The sequence below is a fragment of the Rutidosis leptorrhynchoides genome, chromosome 9 (genome assembly GCF_046630445.1).
Source record: "Rutidosis leptorrhynchoides isolate AG116_Rl617_1_P2 chromosome 9, CSIRO_AGI_Rlap_v1, whole genome shotgun sequence".
NCBI lineage: Eukaryota > Viridiplantae > Streptophyta > Magnoliopsida > Asterales > Asteraceae > Rutidosis > Rutidosis leptorrhynchoides.
This window is the reverse complement of record NC_092341.1, coordinates 23926585-23940054: the sequence shown is the minus strand read 5'-3', so window position 1 is coordinate 23940054 and position 13470 is coordinate 23926585. Positions and strand designations below refer to the sequence as shown.

The following is a 13470-nucleotide window of genomic DNA, read 5'->3' as shown; positions in this document are numbered from 1 at the left end:
CTTTTTGTTCTGATCAAGCATTTTCAACCAAACTTTTGTATCTGTCCAAGGTTTCTTTTTCACTTTCAATGTCTTGTGATTCTTACACTTCCGTATATGCTCCAATAGTTTCAGATGTTTGTTTGTATGTTTCGTCTTTACGTTTAACGTTTAAACTTTGCCACTCCTTGTGAACATAAGCAACCAAAGTTTGTGCAAGTCTCTAATTCCGTTTTGATATGATCTTTCTGAATTCAAATGAATCGAGAAAGATCTCGAAACAACCTGGAAAATGAAGAATCAGCTTCGGAAGATGAACTTTTTTGGAAATGTGAGCCAGAACACGGCAGTAGTGCAACGCCAAGGTGACTTGCAAAGACGCCAATAGCAAGCTATTGTGGTGGGCTTTTCCTCAAAATAAAAAAATAAATAAGAACTGGTACTGCACTTGATCTTAGCCAGAAGGCCGAGAAAGGTATGCTTTTTCTCCATAAGGGGCTTGGTTCACAAGTAAGATATTAACTAATAGAAATGTTTGTTTTTACACACCTTAGGACTCTGTTTACACCAAAAAGTTATATCATGCTACTGGGCTGTTTACTTTTTTTATGATTAAGTTCTATATGGGTATAGATGGCAGTATGGGTAAGAATGACTATATGCAGTAATCACTGAATGAATTATATTGTTTACTTTTTGTACTGAATAAAAAGTCTGAATGATAAAAATTACTATTCTATCCCTAAGTTAACAAAATTCATTTTCTTTTTATTCAAATTTATTGAAACGCAAATATACCTACACACATTTCTAAATACAAAATATACAGACACAAATTTCCAAGAACATAACCGACAACACAATTAACTTCATTTTAGTTAAAAACCCAAATCATATCTCAAACTATTATCAAAATTTCATATAAAAATGCACAATTCCATTTAGGTATCTCACTCATTAACCTCACCCATCACTAGCAGATCCTATTAAGAATCAAAACCCATGACCACATGTAAATCGTTGGAGTTTTAGTAATTAGCTGACCTCTCCGTGCTCGACCTCTCCATGAAGGTTTTTCAGAAATAAAATGGTTAATCGTGTATGTTACGTGACCACGTTCATGAAGGTTTTACTTTCATTTTTCGTTCTCCAAATCAGATTGCGAAAGTTTGATGAATTTGTAAGTTGAAACAAAAAAGAAAAAATAGATGAAGAAATAATAAGATAAAAGAGAAAGAATAAATGGTACAGGGCACTCTTGGAAATAAAGTTGTCTATATGGAGACAAGTAAGCTTTTGTTGGTGGCCCATAAATTCATCTGGTCATCAATTTCATTAATTTATGGCAAAAGTAAACAGGTTTGTGGATGACCGAATAAGGACTTTCCTCAACTCAGCCCATTAAGTCATAAATAAACAGGCCCGGGATGCTTCTTTTCATGTTCTACAATATAAGGCTAAAACTATTTTCATAAAACCGTTACACGTCGGCTCATGTATTGAAGACAAATGAGCAGTTTTGATTCTCGTTTATATCTTTTTCTATATAACCTTGTTTGAACTTAAAATTACAGTTAATAAAAGTATTCTCACGCGTTTGCACCCCGTCAATAACTCCCTGTTAAAAAATACAGAGTAAATAAATAGAGGTATTGAGTAGCTATAAAATTAAATGTAAATATGGAAAGGTGAAAATTTAAATGGTTTTCTTAAGGTTGGAAGTTGACATGAAATTGAGACTGTTTTATACGTTGTACGATGAATCAAGCAATCAAATCAATTTGATATCAAAAGTATTCATTCATTTTAAATTTAATTATTTGGAAAAAGGATGTGATTCGTTTTTTAATTTTATTATAACAATTTTGAAGATAATTAAAGACTCTTTTGAAAATTCTTTAAGCTAAAACCAAATCTGAAATATGAAATTAAATTAAATATGAAACGATTAGATCATTATTTATCCTAGTTTTGATATCCCCGTAACACTTTAAAATATTAGAGGTGTATTTTGGAGATAATATTTATATATTCTAGGGATTATTTAAAAATTATATTTGATCAATAGTAATCTTTATTAGGTTGATCTAGTTTCCATTTATAATTAAGTTATTTATTTATTTATCAAGTTTGATTTAGTAATATATAATAGGCGTATATGTAAACTATTACTCTATTAGAATCGCAATCAAACTTTTTTATTATATTATATTCCTATAATCAATCAAAGGTTTAGCAACCCTAAAAAGAATTCTGTCTATGGATGTCCCGGTGGAGTTGATTCAGCGTATACAAACGTTGTTACCTGTAGAAGAAGCGGCTCGTACGTGTGTGTTGTCCAAGACTTGGTCACACTCTTGGTCTACCATCCCTCATCTCAGGTTTGATCAAACCTTATGGTTTCTTGATGAAGAAAAAGAAAGAGATTACATCAAGTTTATGTATCGCACCATGTCTAGGTACGTCCAAGACAACATACCAATCGAAAGTTTTGATCTGAAACTAGACGACCTGCAGTCGGTTTCTGTTCCTTATGAATGGATTCGAACTGTTGTAGCTGCCCGTCTCAAGGAGCTTTCCATTAATACGAGTAGTGAATTTTATATACTTCCGGGTGAGATATTCTCAGGGAAATACCTTCATACTCTGTCTATTGAAAATAGTTCAGTAAGTCCCAAACCTCCTCATGTGATCAACTGTGTGTCCCTACGAGTACTCAAGTTGTTCCGGATGAAGATAAGTGAAGAGGTACTTGATACCTTATTCTCTACTTGTACCTTACTTGAGAGAATAAACCTCTCATATTGCAAGGGCTTGAAGAAAATTAAGGTTAGAAGTCTTTGTTATCTTCAACAACTCAAGTTAGAGACAAGATTACCATTTGATGTTTTGAAAATCGATGATGTTCCTAATCTTTGTTTGTTTTCCTACTTAGTTGAGTTTGAACATATTAAGACCTTAAACATGGCTTCATTAACGAGTGTGACTAAACTATCATTACATGGTGTAACCATAGACGTCCCATTTCTTGACATGATCAAATCAAAATTACCTTCTCTCGAGATTCTGGACCTTGTAATTCGGAATTGGACTCTAAAAAGGTTGGATTTTACAAGTACTTCGTTGAAAAGACTGACGCTGGAAAATGGTAAAAGGTGGATTGACATACAAGTTTTTGCTCCAAAGTTACTTTATTTTTGTTACAAAGGCTACATAATGCCTAGTCTCTTATTTCCATCGAGTAATGCACTTGAAGATATCGAGATTGAAGTAGAAACAGGGGATCCTATTGACCATTCTTTCTTCCTTATGATCGATGAGGGAGGCACTCAATTTATCAAGCAAGTTTGATATCAAAATAGGATATTGGATTAATGAGACGCCGCTGATCGATGTTAATGATCTTGAAATAAGGTTCCCAATTCCATATACGAACGTGCAACATTTATTCTTTTATACATTAGCTGGTAAACACTTGCCAGGGCACCAGATAGTAATTGATGCACTTCTCTCGATTTGCCGTCCAAAATACGTAACCATACATGGTGATAGTGTCAAGGAATTCTCTCGCAAATTCTTTAAACTCGTGATAAGTCGAATAATGGCAAAGAAGAAGTTTGACCAAAAAATGATGGAGGTCAAGAATCCTCGTAATGAAAAATGGGAAGTTCTAAAAAATTCTTCTTGGCCAAGTTTTGGTCCTTACATTTCGGGTGGCGGCTACAATTATTTACTTGAGTTGAAACCAAACTGGTAGAACTACTCATCTTTGGTTAAATTGTTTGAAACTAATACAATATGATTTCTTACTTATTAGGCATATAATTTATCAAGTTTACCTAGTTACTTTGTAACTTTTTTCATATTTTCTAGAGATATTTAAGGGGATTTGAGCGACTAGCTAGGGGCGTATTTAATGTCATGCGACTTGATAATTTGCGTGAGAAATGTTTCATTTGATAAGACTTGAGTCAATGTGAGTTTGTTATCGGGAGTATGTATGCTTTGTGATTAACATATATGTGTTTATTGCTCTACTGTTTTAAGTTTCTAATTTTCTTCTTATTGAATTCAACATAACATCTACGTACTCGAAGTTCTACAATAAGACAATCAGTTGTAAGTTTCATTTATTTTATGTAAGTACTCATTAATTACTTAGTCTAACTATTAACTAGTCACTGGCTACAGGTTTTAGAATCATAAGGAGTATTTTTTTACTCAAATGGATGGTGTGAGTTTGTTGTCATATTTTATTTTGTGTCATGGTCTCATGGTTGTCTAATGTCAAGTATATTACATTACATTACAAAGGGTTCCTTCATTCAAAAGTGCAGCATACATGGTGTTATTTACAAAGCTAATTCTGAAGTTAACTTTGAAGGTTTGACTTTAGAAAGTCAAGAAAGGTTATGTCACTTATTTGCGTTTACAACTTCTGTTATTAGCATAAAATTATTGGGGTGAGCCAGGCCAAGATAGTAGTGAAACACCAAAAAGATCCCAATAGCAAGCCATTGTGACGGATCTTTCCCCATGAAAGGGTCAATTTGGGTTTAGGATGTCAAAAAAGGTTATGTCAATTTGGGTTTAGATATTATAGTGAACAATGGTTCACATATGAGATATTAAACTAATAAGAACAAATAATACACTTTAATAATGTTAACCAAAAGGCAGAGAAAGATATGCTTCTCATCTTCTGCCTGTCTTTTATAACATGTATCCATGTATCCTGTTACTTAGTTTCTTTTTCAGTATCAAAAGCAAGGTCACTGAAGAGTTAAATAGTCTTTAGCTTTCATGTCCAAAAAGATCAATCTATATTTTTATAAAATATAAAAGAAAGAAAAAAGCAAAAGCGAATTCTGTAATGAGTTGCTTTTACATGATTCTTCTTCAAGTGTTGGTATCCATCCATTAACTTCAAATTTTGATTGTAGTCATCGTGTTTCAGTTCCACAAACTAATGAATTAACATTTGAAGCTTAAACAGTCCTTTAGTACCACTTTTAGACCCTGTTTTCTTCCCTCTATTTCTCTTTTTGATACTATCAAGTTTTGAATCCCAACATGATTTTGAGTAATTTCGAGTTTTGGCTGAGAGTTTGACCGACTTGACCAGGTACTCACCGACTAATTCTGAGTTCTGCAACACCGACTTTCGTACACTTGACACTTTTTAAACAAACAACTAACGTCTGCAAAACAGCTATGAAATGTCAACCAGAACGTATAGCGAAACGCGTTTTTAACATACCTTGGTAAAATCAGCAGCGATGCTTGGTTGCTTGGTAACACGTACCACGTAGTGCGTTGAAAGGGACAAATTTACATTTCTAAAAATTTAAGGGTATATGTTAAACATTTTGTTAGATTTAGTGTCAATTTCACCAATTTTTCATAATATTGATTTGATCTTTTAAAATTGGGTACTTTTACAAAATTATTATGGGGCTATGTCACACGCTCTAAAACGCTACATCTTGTTCGTTCCCCATTAAAGCCCTAGGAGTTGTTCGACTTTCTCTGGCCAAGAACATTGCTTACAACATCGTGGGTGAAACCACAAAGGAGGGATTGCTTGCGGCTTTATCTAACATGTATGAAAAGCCATCCACTTTGAACAAGGTTTTCTTGATAAGGCAATTGGTGAATGCTAGGATGAAGGAGAGTTCTTCGGCGGCGGATCATGTGAACGAATTTAATTTAATTTTGACCCGGTTGAAATCGGTTGATATTAAATTCGATGATGAGCTACAAGCGTTGTTTTTGCTATCTTCGTTACCCGATAGTTGGGCCGGTACGGTGACGGCGGTTAGTGGTTCATTCGGAACTACTAAGTTAACTTTTGAAGGAATCCGGGATTTGATTCTTAGCGAAGGTATTCGTAGGAAAGATTCGAATGGGAGTTCGGGTTCGGTTCTAAGTGTTAGTCGGGGAAGAGCTAGGTCAAGAAGTCCATCAAGGAGCAAGAACGTGGTGTGTTGGAATTGTCAATAAGTTGGTCACTATAAGTCAAAGTGCCCGAATCAAAAGTCGGGTGGGAGCGTATCGACTATGGTGATCGAGGATGCGTTGATGTGCCAAAAAGAGGTTCTTTTCGAATCTTGGGTTTTAGATTCGGGTGCCTCGTATCATGTTACCCCATACATGAACGAGATGGTGAACTTCAAGGAATACTTCGGTAAGGTTCGAGTTGCGAATGAGAGTACACTTGATATTGCGGGTATTGGTGATCTCGTGGTTAGACACTTGAATTATGCTTGGATCTTGAGGAATGTACGGTTCGTTCCAAAGCTCAAGAGTCGGTTGATCTCGGTTGGGCAATTGGATGACGATAATTGTCATGTCCTATTTGGAGATCAAAAGTGGGTAGTGTTTAAGGGAGATTATGTAGTCGCTCGCGGGTTTAAAATGGGAACCATGTATATGGTTGAAGTTCCTAAGGAGGAATGGCTAGGTGATTTTGTGGGTGTTAAAAGTCCTAGCGTGCTAATACTTTCTGGTATTGTTGAGAGGTCTTGTTTGAGTGGGAGCTCAAAGGAAGTTGAAGCTAGTGGAAATTCGGGTCGAATTGGGTATACTAGAGCTTTCGTCACTTCGGATAGATCTTCTCCAATGGCAACTTTGTTGCGATCGGCCGAGGAAGATGAACAAGAGGTTTTCATGAGAGTCACTGTTAAAGATACATCCGTACAGTGGGAGTTGGCTCGGGATGGAAAATTGGGTTTGTCAAAAGACGTGCGCACGTATGTGGTCGGTGTTCCAATGGTGAAAGCAAAGACGGTTTTGTGGAAGATCAAGGGTGTGACTGCGTTCTCACACGGCTGCCTTGATGGTGTTATCCACATGTTCGTTCTACCAGCGGGTTTATTCTTTGTTGGAAAGATAAATCGGGTGGATGGAGTTCTGTACGGGTGGATCGCTTGGGCGATGGGGTTGATTGGGTCGGGTCGGACTCAAACGACCCGTTATTTCCTAAACTAAGGAGGTAGGTGCCATAGCCAAAGAGTTGTTCTTGTTTCCCAAGCTAGTAACATAAAGATCGTATTATAGCTCAGCGGTATTTTTTTGATGTCAAAAGACTTCACTTGTTCGAAGGTTATCGAATGAAGTGCGGCGTGATTCGGGTGTCTCATCCGGCGGTATCAAAAGGAGGTGTAATTAGCGGGTCAAGTTGTTATTGTGGGATGATATTGATGGTGATAAAGTCAGGTTAAAGATGGGTTTGTTTAAATACTCCTTCAAGTGAGAGATTGTTGGAGTGTGTGAAGGAAGAATTAAACAATAAAGTGGGACAAAAGAAGTCACATATGGTGACTTGTGAGAAAGTGAAACAATTAAATTGTTTGGTCACACGTGAGATCTAGTTCCAATACGTGAGAACTTGAGTCGATGCAATTTGAAAGCTGTTAAACATGAGAGTCACATTTGGTGACATAATGTCACCATTGGTGACATCAATTAGGACTCACACACATGTTTCGTTTTGCACGTACAAGAATTGTTTTAGAAACTTTAGGACTCGTATACGAATTGGGTTGTTCTAGAATATGTGGCTTGCTCACTAAGCTATAGTATTCTCCTATAAATAATCCCATATGTAACCTTGTAAATTGTACCTATAAATTTCAATAATAAGAATACTCTTTGGTTGGCCGTGGATTAAACCAATAGCAATATTGGATATAACCACATTATATTCTTGTGTTCTTTTACGTTCTTGCAATTTATTTTCTTTGTTCACTTGAATTATTTGTTTATTGTTCATGGGATTGATAACTTGGGGTTATCAAGTTCTTGTTCAGGCTCACTAAAATTCCTAACACTTTTTTATGTGCTTTTTAAATAATCGTGTTCCTGTGTTTTTGATCACCCATTTGGTTACTGATACTGGTTTTAAAGGGAAAAGTATATGAAAATATATTGAACTTTCACAAAATTTCTATTGTATGCATCCAACTTTCAAATCTCATATTGTATGTATTAAACTTTGTATTTTGTACTATTGTATGTAATCACTTAATTGGACTTCCGGTTGCCCGTTGATTTGCTGATGTGTACAAGTCACATTTTATTTATTTTTACCTTATATTATATAACTGATTCCCCTCAAATCAACCAATTTCCCCAAAATCAACCAATTACCCCTAAATCAATCAAACCTCCATGGCTGCTTCTTTTTCATCCTCTTCCAGGAACATCACCACGAATCAAAACCCAGAATCGAATTCTGTCATTGTGGACATCGATTATATGAACGTATTTCGTGGACCAAGTCAAACCCAGCAACACGATTCATTAGATGCGCAACTGTTGTACGTGTCAATTTTGCCCTATTTTTTTTTATTTTTTTTTATTTTTGGTGTTTTCCTAATTCATTTTTTTCACATGATAAACAAAGAAAATGTAAAGTTTTCATGTTTCTTGATGATGAGCTTCCAAACCAACACTACAAAAATATAATGTATAAGATGCATTTGCAAATTATGAAGTTAAACTCTCACCATGATGAAGTTTCCATTTCTAAATATTCTGATAGCTCATCAAACTCAATTTTACCAAGAAACATGGACAACACACTGCCATTTTCATACCTAAGTGGATTGAATCTAAATGCACCATTATAATATACATCAAAATCAAAACCACGTGCAGATTCTGGGCTTTCAACCATCATGCAATGAATTTTCGAGCAGTTAAAAAAACCCTAATTGTTCAAATCAAGTTTTATTTTGAGAGTACAACTTAAAACCGAGTGAATACATACCTTAGAAGACTTCGATGATACAAAATGCGAGATAATTTTATGCCCAATTTTGAAGTTGTTTCACCAGAATCAAAGTGATGGAGTTAGGGTTATTGTAGAAGAAAGGGAGAGAAATGCAGTTTGAAAAAACCTTTCAGTAGCGCCTTATTTCTATTTCTATTTCTATTATATTTATTAATAATTATATTACATTATTATCCAACATGGCACAAAACCCTGTAAATCAACCGACAACCGGAAGGCTAAGTAAGTGATTACATATAATAGTACAAAATACAAAGTTTAATACATACAATAGGATATTTGAAAGTTGGATGCATACAATAAAATTTTTGTAAAAGTTCAATCATTTTCATATAATTTTCCCGGTTTTTAACATCACTCATTCACTCGCATATATAGCCCGTAATTAAAGAGTCAACATTTATAAGAAGGTAGCTTATCTAGGCCAACTGTATGACCTAAGTAGCATATTTTGTTTTAAATTATTTTTATGTAACACAAAGAAAAGACTTTTGAACCCATAGTTAGCAATTGTCATGGGTCTTTACCCATAAGATTAATATCAAGTGAACAAAAAGGCCGGGAGAGGTATGCTTTTTATGCATCTTAGGCCTCTGGTTTAATTAGTTGTGTCCTGCTTTTCTTACATTAAGTTATGTTGCTTCGACATGATCAAATCGAAATTACCTTTTATCGAGATTTTGTACCTTACAATACCGAATTGTTTGATATTAATATGTACTCATATATGACAGGCTGTGGCCCAGTACATATATCTCAATTTTCATCTTAGCACATAGCCCATAAATATAATAAATGTATAAGAAGATACCTTATCATAAAAAAAGTGTTAAAATACAATGCAAATTTAGATAATATTGAATTAGTAATGTATATAAATATCTAGATATTAAAATGTAAAAGAAATATCTAGATATTAATATATATATATATATATATATATGAAGAAAAATCTAGATGTTAAAATGAAAAAAATCTAAATATTTTTATGTGGTAAAAATATCTAGATATTTATCCATGGAAAAATCTAGTGTGTAGAAGTTTCCATGGAGTAGTATAAATATGGGTGTTGATTTCATTTGTGAGTAAGGTGTGAGTAAGTGAAGTAAGTTGTGAGAGTTGTGAGGAAGTTGTGAAAAGAGTGAGTTGAGAAGTAGAGAAGAAGTAAGAAGTGAGAAGAGTGTGAGTAGAGAAGAAAAACTTGTAAGTAAGTAATATTGTAATTGTATTTTGTATTAATATAAGTGTTTTTGTTAAGTTTCCCGATCAAGCCTTAATTTTGTGTTTAAGTTCTTAGTGCACTTTTGTTGTTCTTATTATATGGTCGGCTCTGCCGCCTAAGTGATATATGGTCGGTTATACCGCCTGAATTATATATGGTCGACACTGTCGCCTCACTATTATTGTGCACTAAGGATTCATAAAATTAAAGGCTAACCAACGTCAAAGTGTTGGTCTAGTGAGTGAGTATAACCTAGGTCCTCTATAGTGGGTGTGTTGGGCTCGTTGAAGCTTCCAACAAAAAGTTTGTTTCATTTTTTTATTCTTTTAGTCTATCAAATTTATCAAATATGTTCTCGCCGCAATGCGAAGTCTCCTCACATCATTTTAGTTTTTTTCCTATTATAATAAAAAATATTATGTCATCATTTATGTAAAAACTTGTGTTGCCACTAGCCAGCTTATATTCCATTTGATGAAGACGAGATTTTTAATCCGGACCCTTTTATTAATTTATTAATCACGCATCAAAATGTGCCTTAGGATCATCAACACTGTGAAAGTGCTTCTTTGCCCAAGATTTAAAAACTAGTGGTTAGCCCTTGGGCCAAGGCCCAAATTTTTTCACATGTGCTCCTTACAATTTTTGACTCCTAAAACCCCACTTACATTCTAAGAGGTCAAAACAACATGAAATAAACGGAGAATATAAACAATACTACACCCGGGACCTTTTGTTCTCATACGATCGTAAAATCAAAAAAATTCTCTTGTTCGAAATTAATTGGCGGCAGTCGAATCATAAGATCGGATTGATAACGAAGATCCGAACTCTAACAAAATTAGCATTTGAAGATTTATTGAGTCAGATATTCGTTCGTTGCATTACGGTACGTGAAGAATTTGATCTTCAACAACAATTTAGGGTTTATCTTATTGTTTTTTTTTTTTTTTTATTATGCATATGGTATTTAACGCTTTTCATATATCTGTAAAGTATTTTTTAGTGGGGCTTATAGATAATTTTTAATATTACGCAATTTTGTTTCCGTGATTCCGAATTATGTTGTTTTCGACATCTTAAGCGATTTGGTATGGTTCTTGTAAGTTTAATATGATTATGTCACTATCATTATCAAATGGCCTTGATGACGAAGTCAATTGATTTGGACCCGAATTAATGGTATCGTATTTGTAACAAATTCCAATTTGTATTATATTGATAAACCATTAATATGATTGACATTAGTGTTAGTGCATATTTTGTAATCCCTAGTTCCATGAACTTTAATGTTTATTCGATCATGCAGTAACCTGTAATATTGTTAAACGTTGATTGTCGATTTGTTACTTTATATTTGTAAACGTTTAAATGTAATATGTAATGTTACTCGACAGTCGACCGACTGACATAGTCAGTCGACCGACTGTCATCCACTGTCGACCGACATACGATCTGGGATATTTAAGCCAAGTTAATCTCCACTAATTTGGTTAATGACTCAACACACTTTTTCACACACAAACAAACAGTTCCATGTCCGGTTTTTCACTCAATCTTCATGTCCAAATACCACAGAATGTCAGTCTAGGCTTCGTGTTTATCAAGATCTAATCTTGGTTTGACTCGCACGAACCTGAAAACTCATAGATATTCGTTTAAGCTCGTTCTAGTGTTATTCCGCCTCTAGATCGTGTTAGGTTGATTCTAAGATCCTCTCCCAGGGTCTACAAAGTGGTATCAGAGCATTGGCTTGCTGAATCAATTGTTTTAAACGAGTTCTTGGTATATTTTTGGGTCAAAATTGGTTTTGGATTGAATTTTGTATACTTTTACGTTAAACTTTTGGTTTTAATTGCTTTAGAGTGTTTACAGAAGTCATTCTAAGTTGTTTAAGGTGTTGGTCAGTAGTTTTAGTTCGAAAATTGAGCTTGAAATCGTTTAGAAGTCAAAAACCTGATTTTGGATTCTAGCTCTGAGAGAAATCACAGTCGACCGACTTAGGTGTCAATCGACCGATTTTCGTGTATTTCGACCGATTGTCACTAGTTCGACCGATTGTCAATAGTTCGACTGATTGTCTTAAAACCGACCGACTTTAGTTCTAAACCGATCGACTTTAGTTCTAAACCGAACGACTTTAGCTCTAAACCGACCGATTGAAGGAACATCGACCGATTGAGAAAAGTAATACCATTTGACTAAATGTAAACAGAACTTCGACCGATTAACCATTGACAATCGACCGACTGTAACTGTTCATCGACCGACTGTCAACCACAGTCGACCGACTTTGGATCAGATTCAACCTTAATTAATTTTAACGATGTCTGATCAGGCAATGGCAATTACTTCCGGCGTTCAAAACATTTTACTATCTGATAGTGAATCAGGCAGTGCCAATCGTGCTCCTAGACATGATAATACAAATGATTACATTAGATAGAGGTCTAGGTTTATGAATTACATTAGAGGCCTTGATCCTAGAATGTGAGATTTGATACAACATGAATATAAAGAGTCTTTATGTACTGATGGTAATAGTAAAAAGTATGAAGATTATAGCGTGACAGAAAAAGAAACATATGCCTTAGAATGTAGATGTTATGCTCAATTGACTCAGGGTTTAGATGGTGATATTTATCATCAATATCAAATGCACTTAACATCATATTCTCTTTGGAATGCTATTAAGATAGGTGTAGAAGGAAATAAGGCGTATCGTGAAAAGAAAGCTAAAGTAATCAAAAGTGAATGGAAAAGGTTTGCTTCTCTAAGTCATGAAACGTTAGAGGAGACAATCATTCGTTATCGTCATCTTGTCTCTGAATTGGGTAACTTAGGTGTAGAAGTTACAGAACAGAAAGCTATCAAACAATTAACAGATGGTTTACCACACAAGTGGGATGCGTTTATTGAACAGATAGAAGATAGAGCTTCGTCTGCTAGTGAATCACTAACCCTAGATAAATTCACATCAAAATTGATGGTAAAGGACTTGGACATGGAAACCAAGAAGAAACGTCTTGAAGGTCAGCAAAGTCCTATAATTTACAAAGCTGGTACTTCTGGATTGAGTAATGTTCATGCTCCCTTATAAACAGTGTTTGTTTCTAGTGATAGTGCTGTAAATAGATCACAACCTGCTCAAAATGTGATGTTTCAAACCCAAGTAAATAAGCCTATTAGTACAAATCAGTCCACCATTAGACAGAAGCCAAAAACTGTAGTTCTCAACACTGAGAATTTAAGAACTAGGCCCCTTTCAGTTGTAGAGGAAGATATGGCTTTAGTTGCTTTGGTAGTTAATTCTTATAATGAAATGGTTGGTGGTCAAATTGGTAATGCTCATTTAGAAGCAGAAGATTATGAGCAGATTGACGAGGATGAACTTGAAAAGATGGATATCCTCTGGGCTATAGGTAGTGTGATTAGACGAGCGAAGAAATTTCTGAAAAGGACAGGCCAACAG

At 34.8% G+C, this 13470-nt stretch overlaps 1 protein-coding gene and 2 pseudogenes across 1 annotated transcript; 1 reads left to right on the top strand and 2 right to left on the bottom strand.

Moving 5' to 3' along the window:
* Positions 1-305: 305 nt before the first annotated feature.
* Positions 306-458, bottom strand: LOC139869636 (U2 spliceosomal RNA; annotated as a pseudogene).
* A 1780-nt stretch (positions 459-2238) lies between these two features.
* On the top strand, positions 2239-3330 carry LOC139867837 (F-box/LRR-repeat protein 25-like). Its single transcript, XM_071856187.1, has one exon. The coding sequence runs from the start codon at positions 2239-2241 to the stop codon at positions 3328-3330; it is 1092 nt and encodes a 363-aa protein (XP_071712288.1).
* A 1107-nt stretch (positions 3331-4437) lies between these two features.
* On the bottom strand, positions 4438-4669 carry LOC139869644 (U2 spliceosomal RNA; annotated as a pseudogene).
* Positions 4670-13470: the final 8801 nt, after the last annotated feature.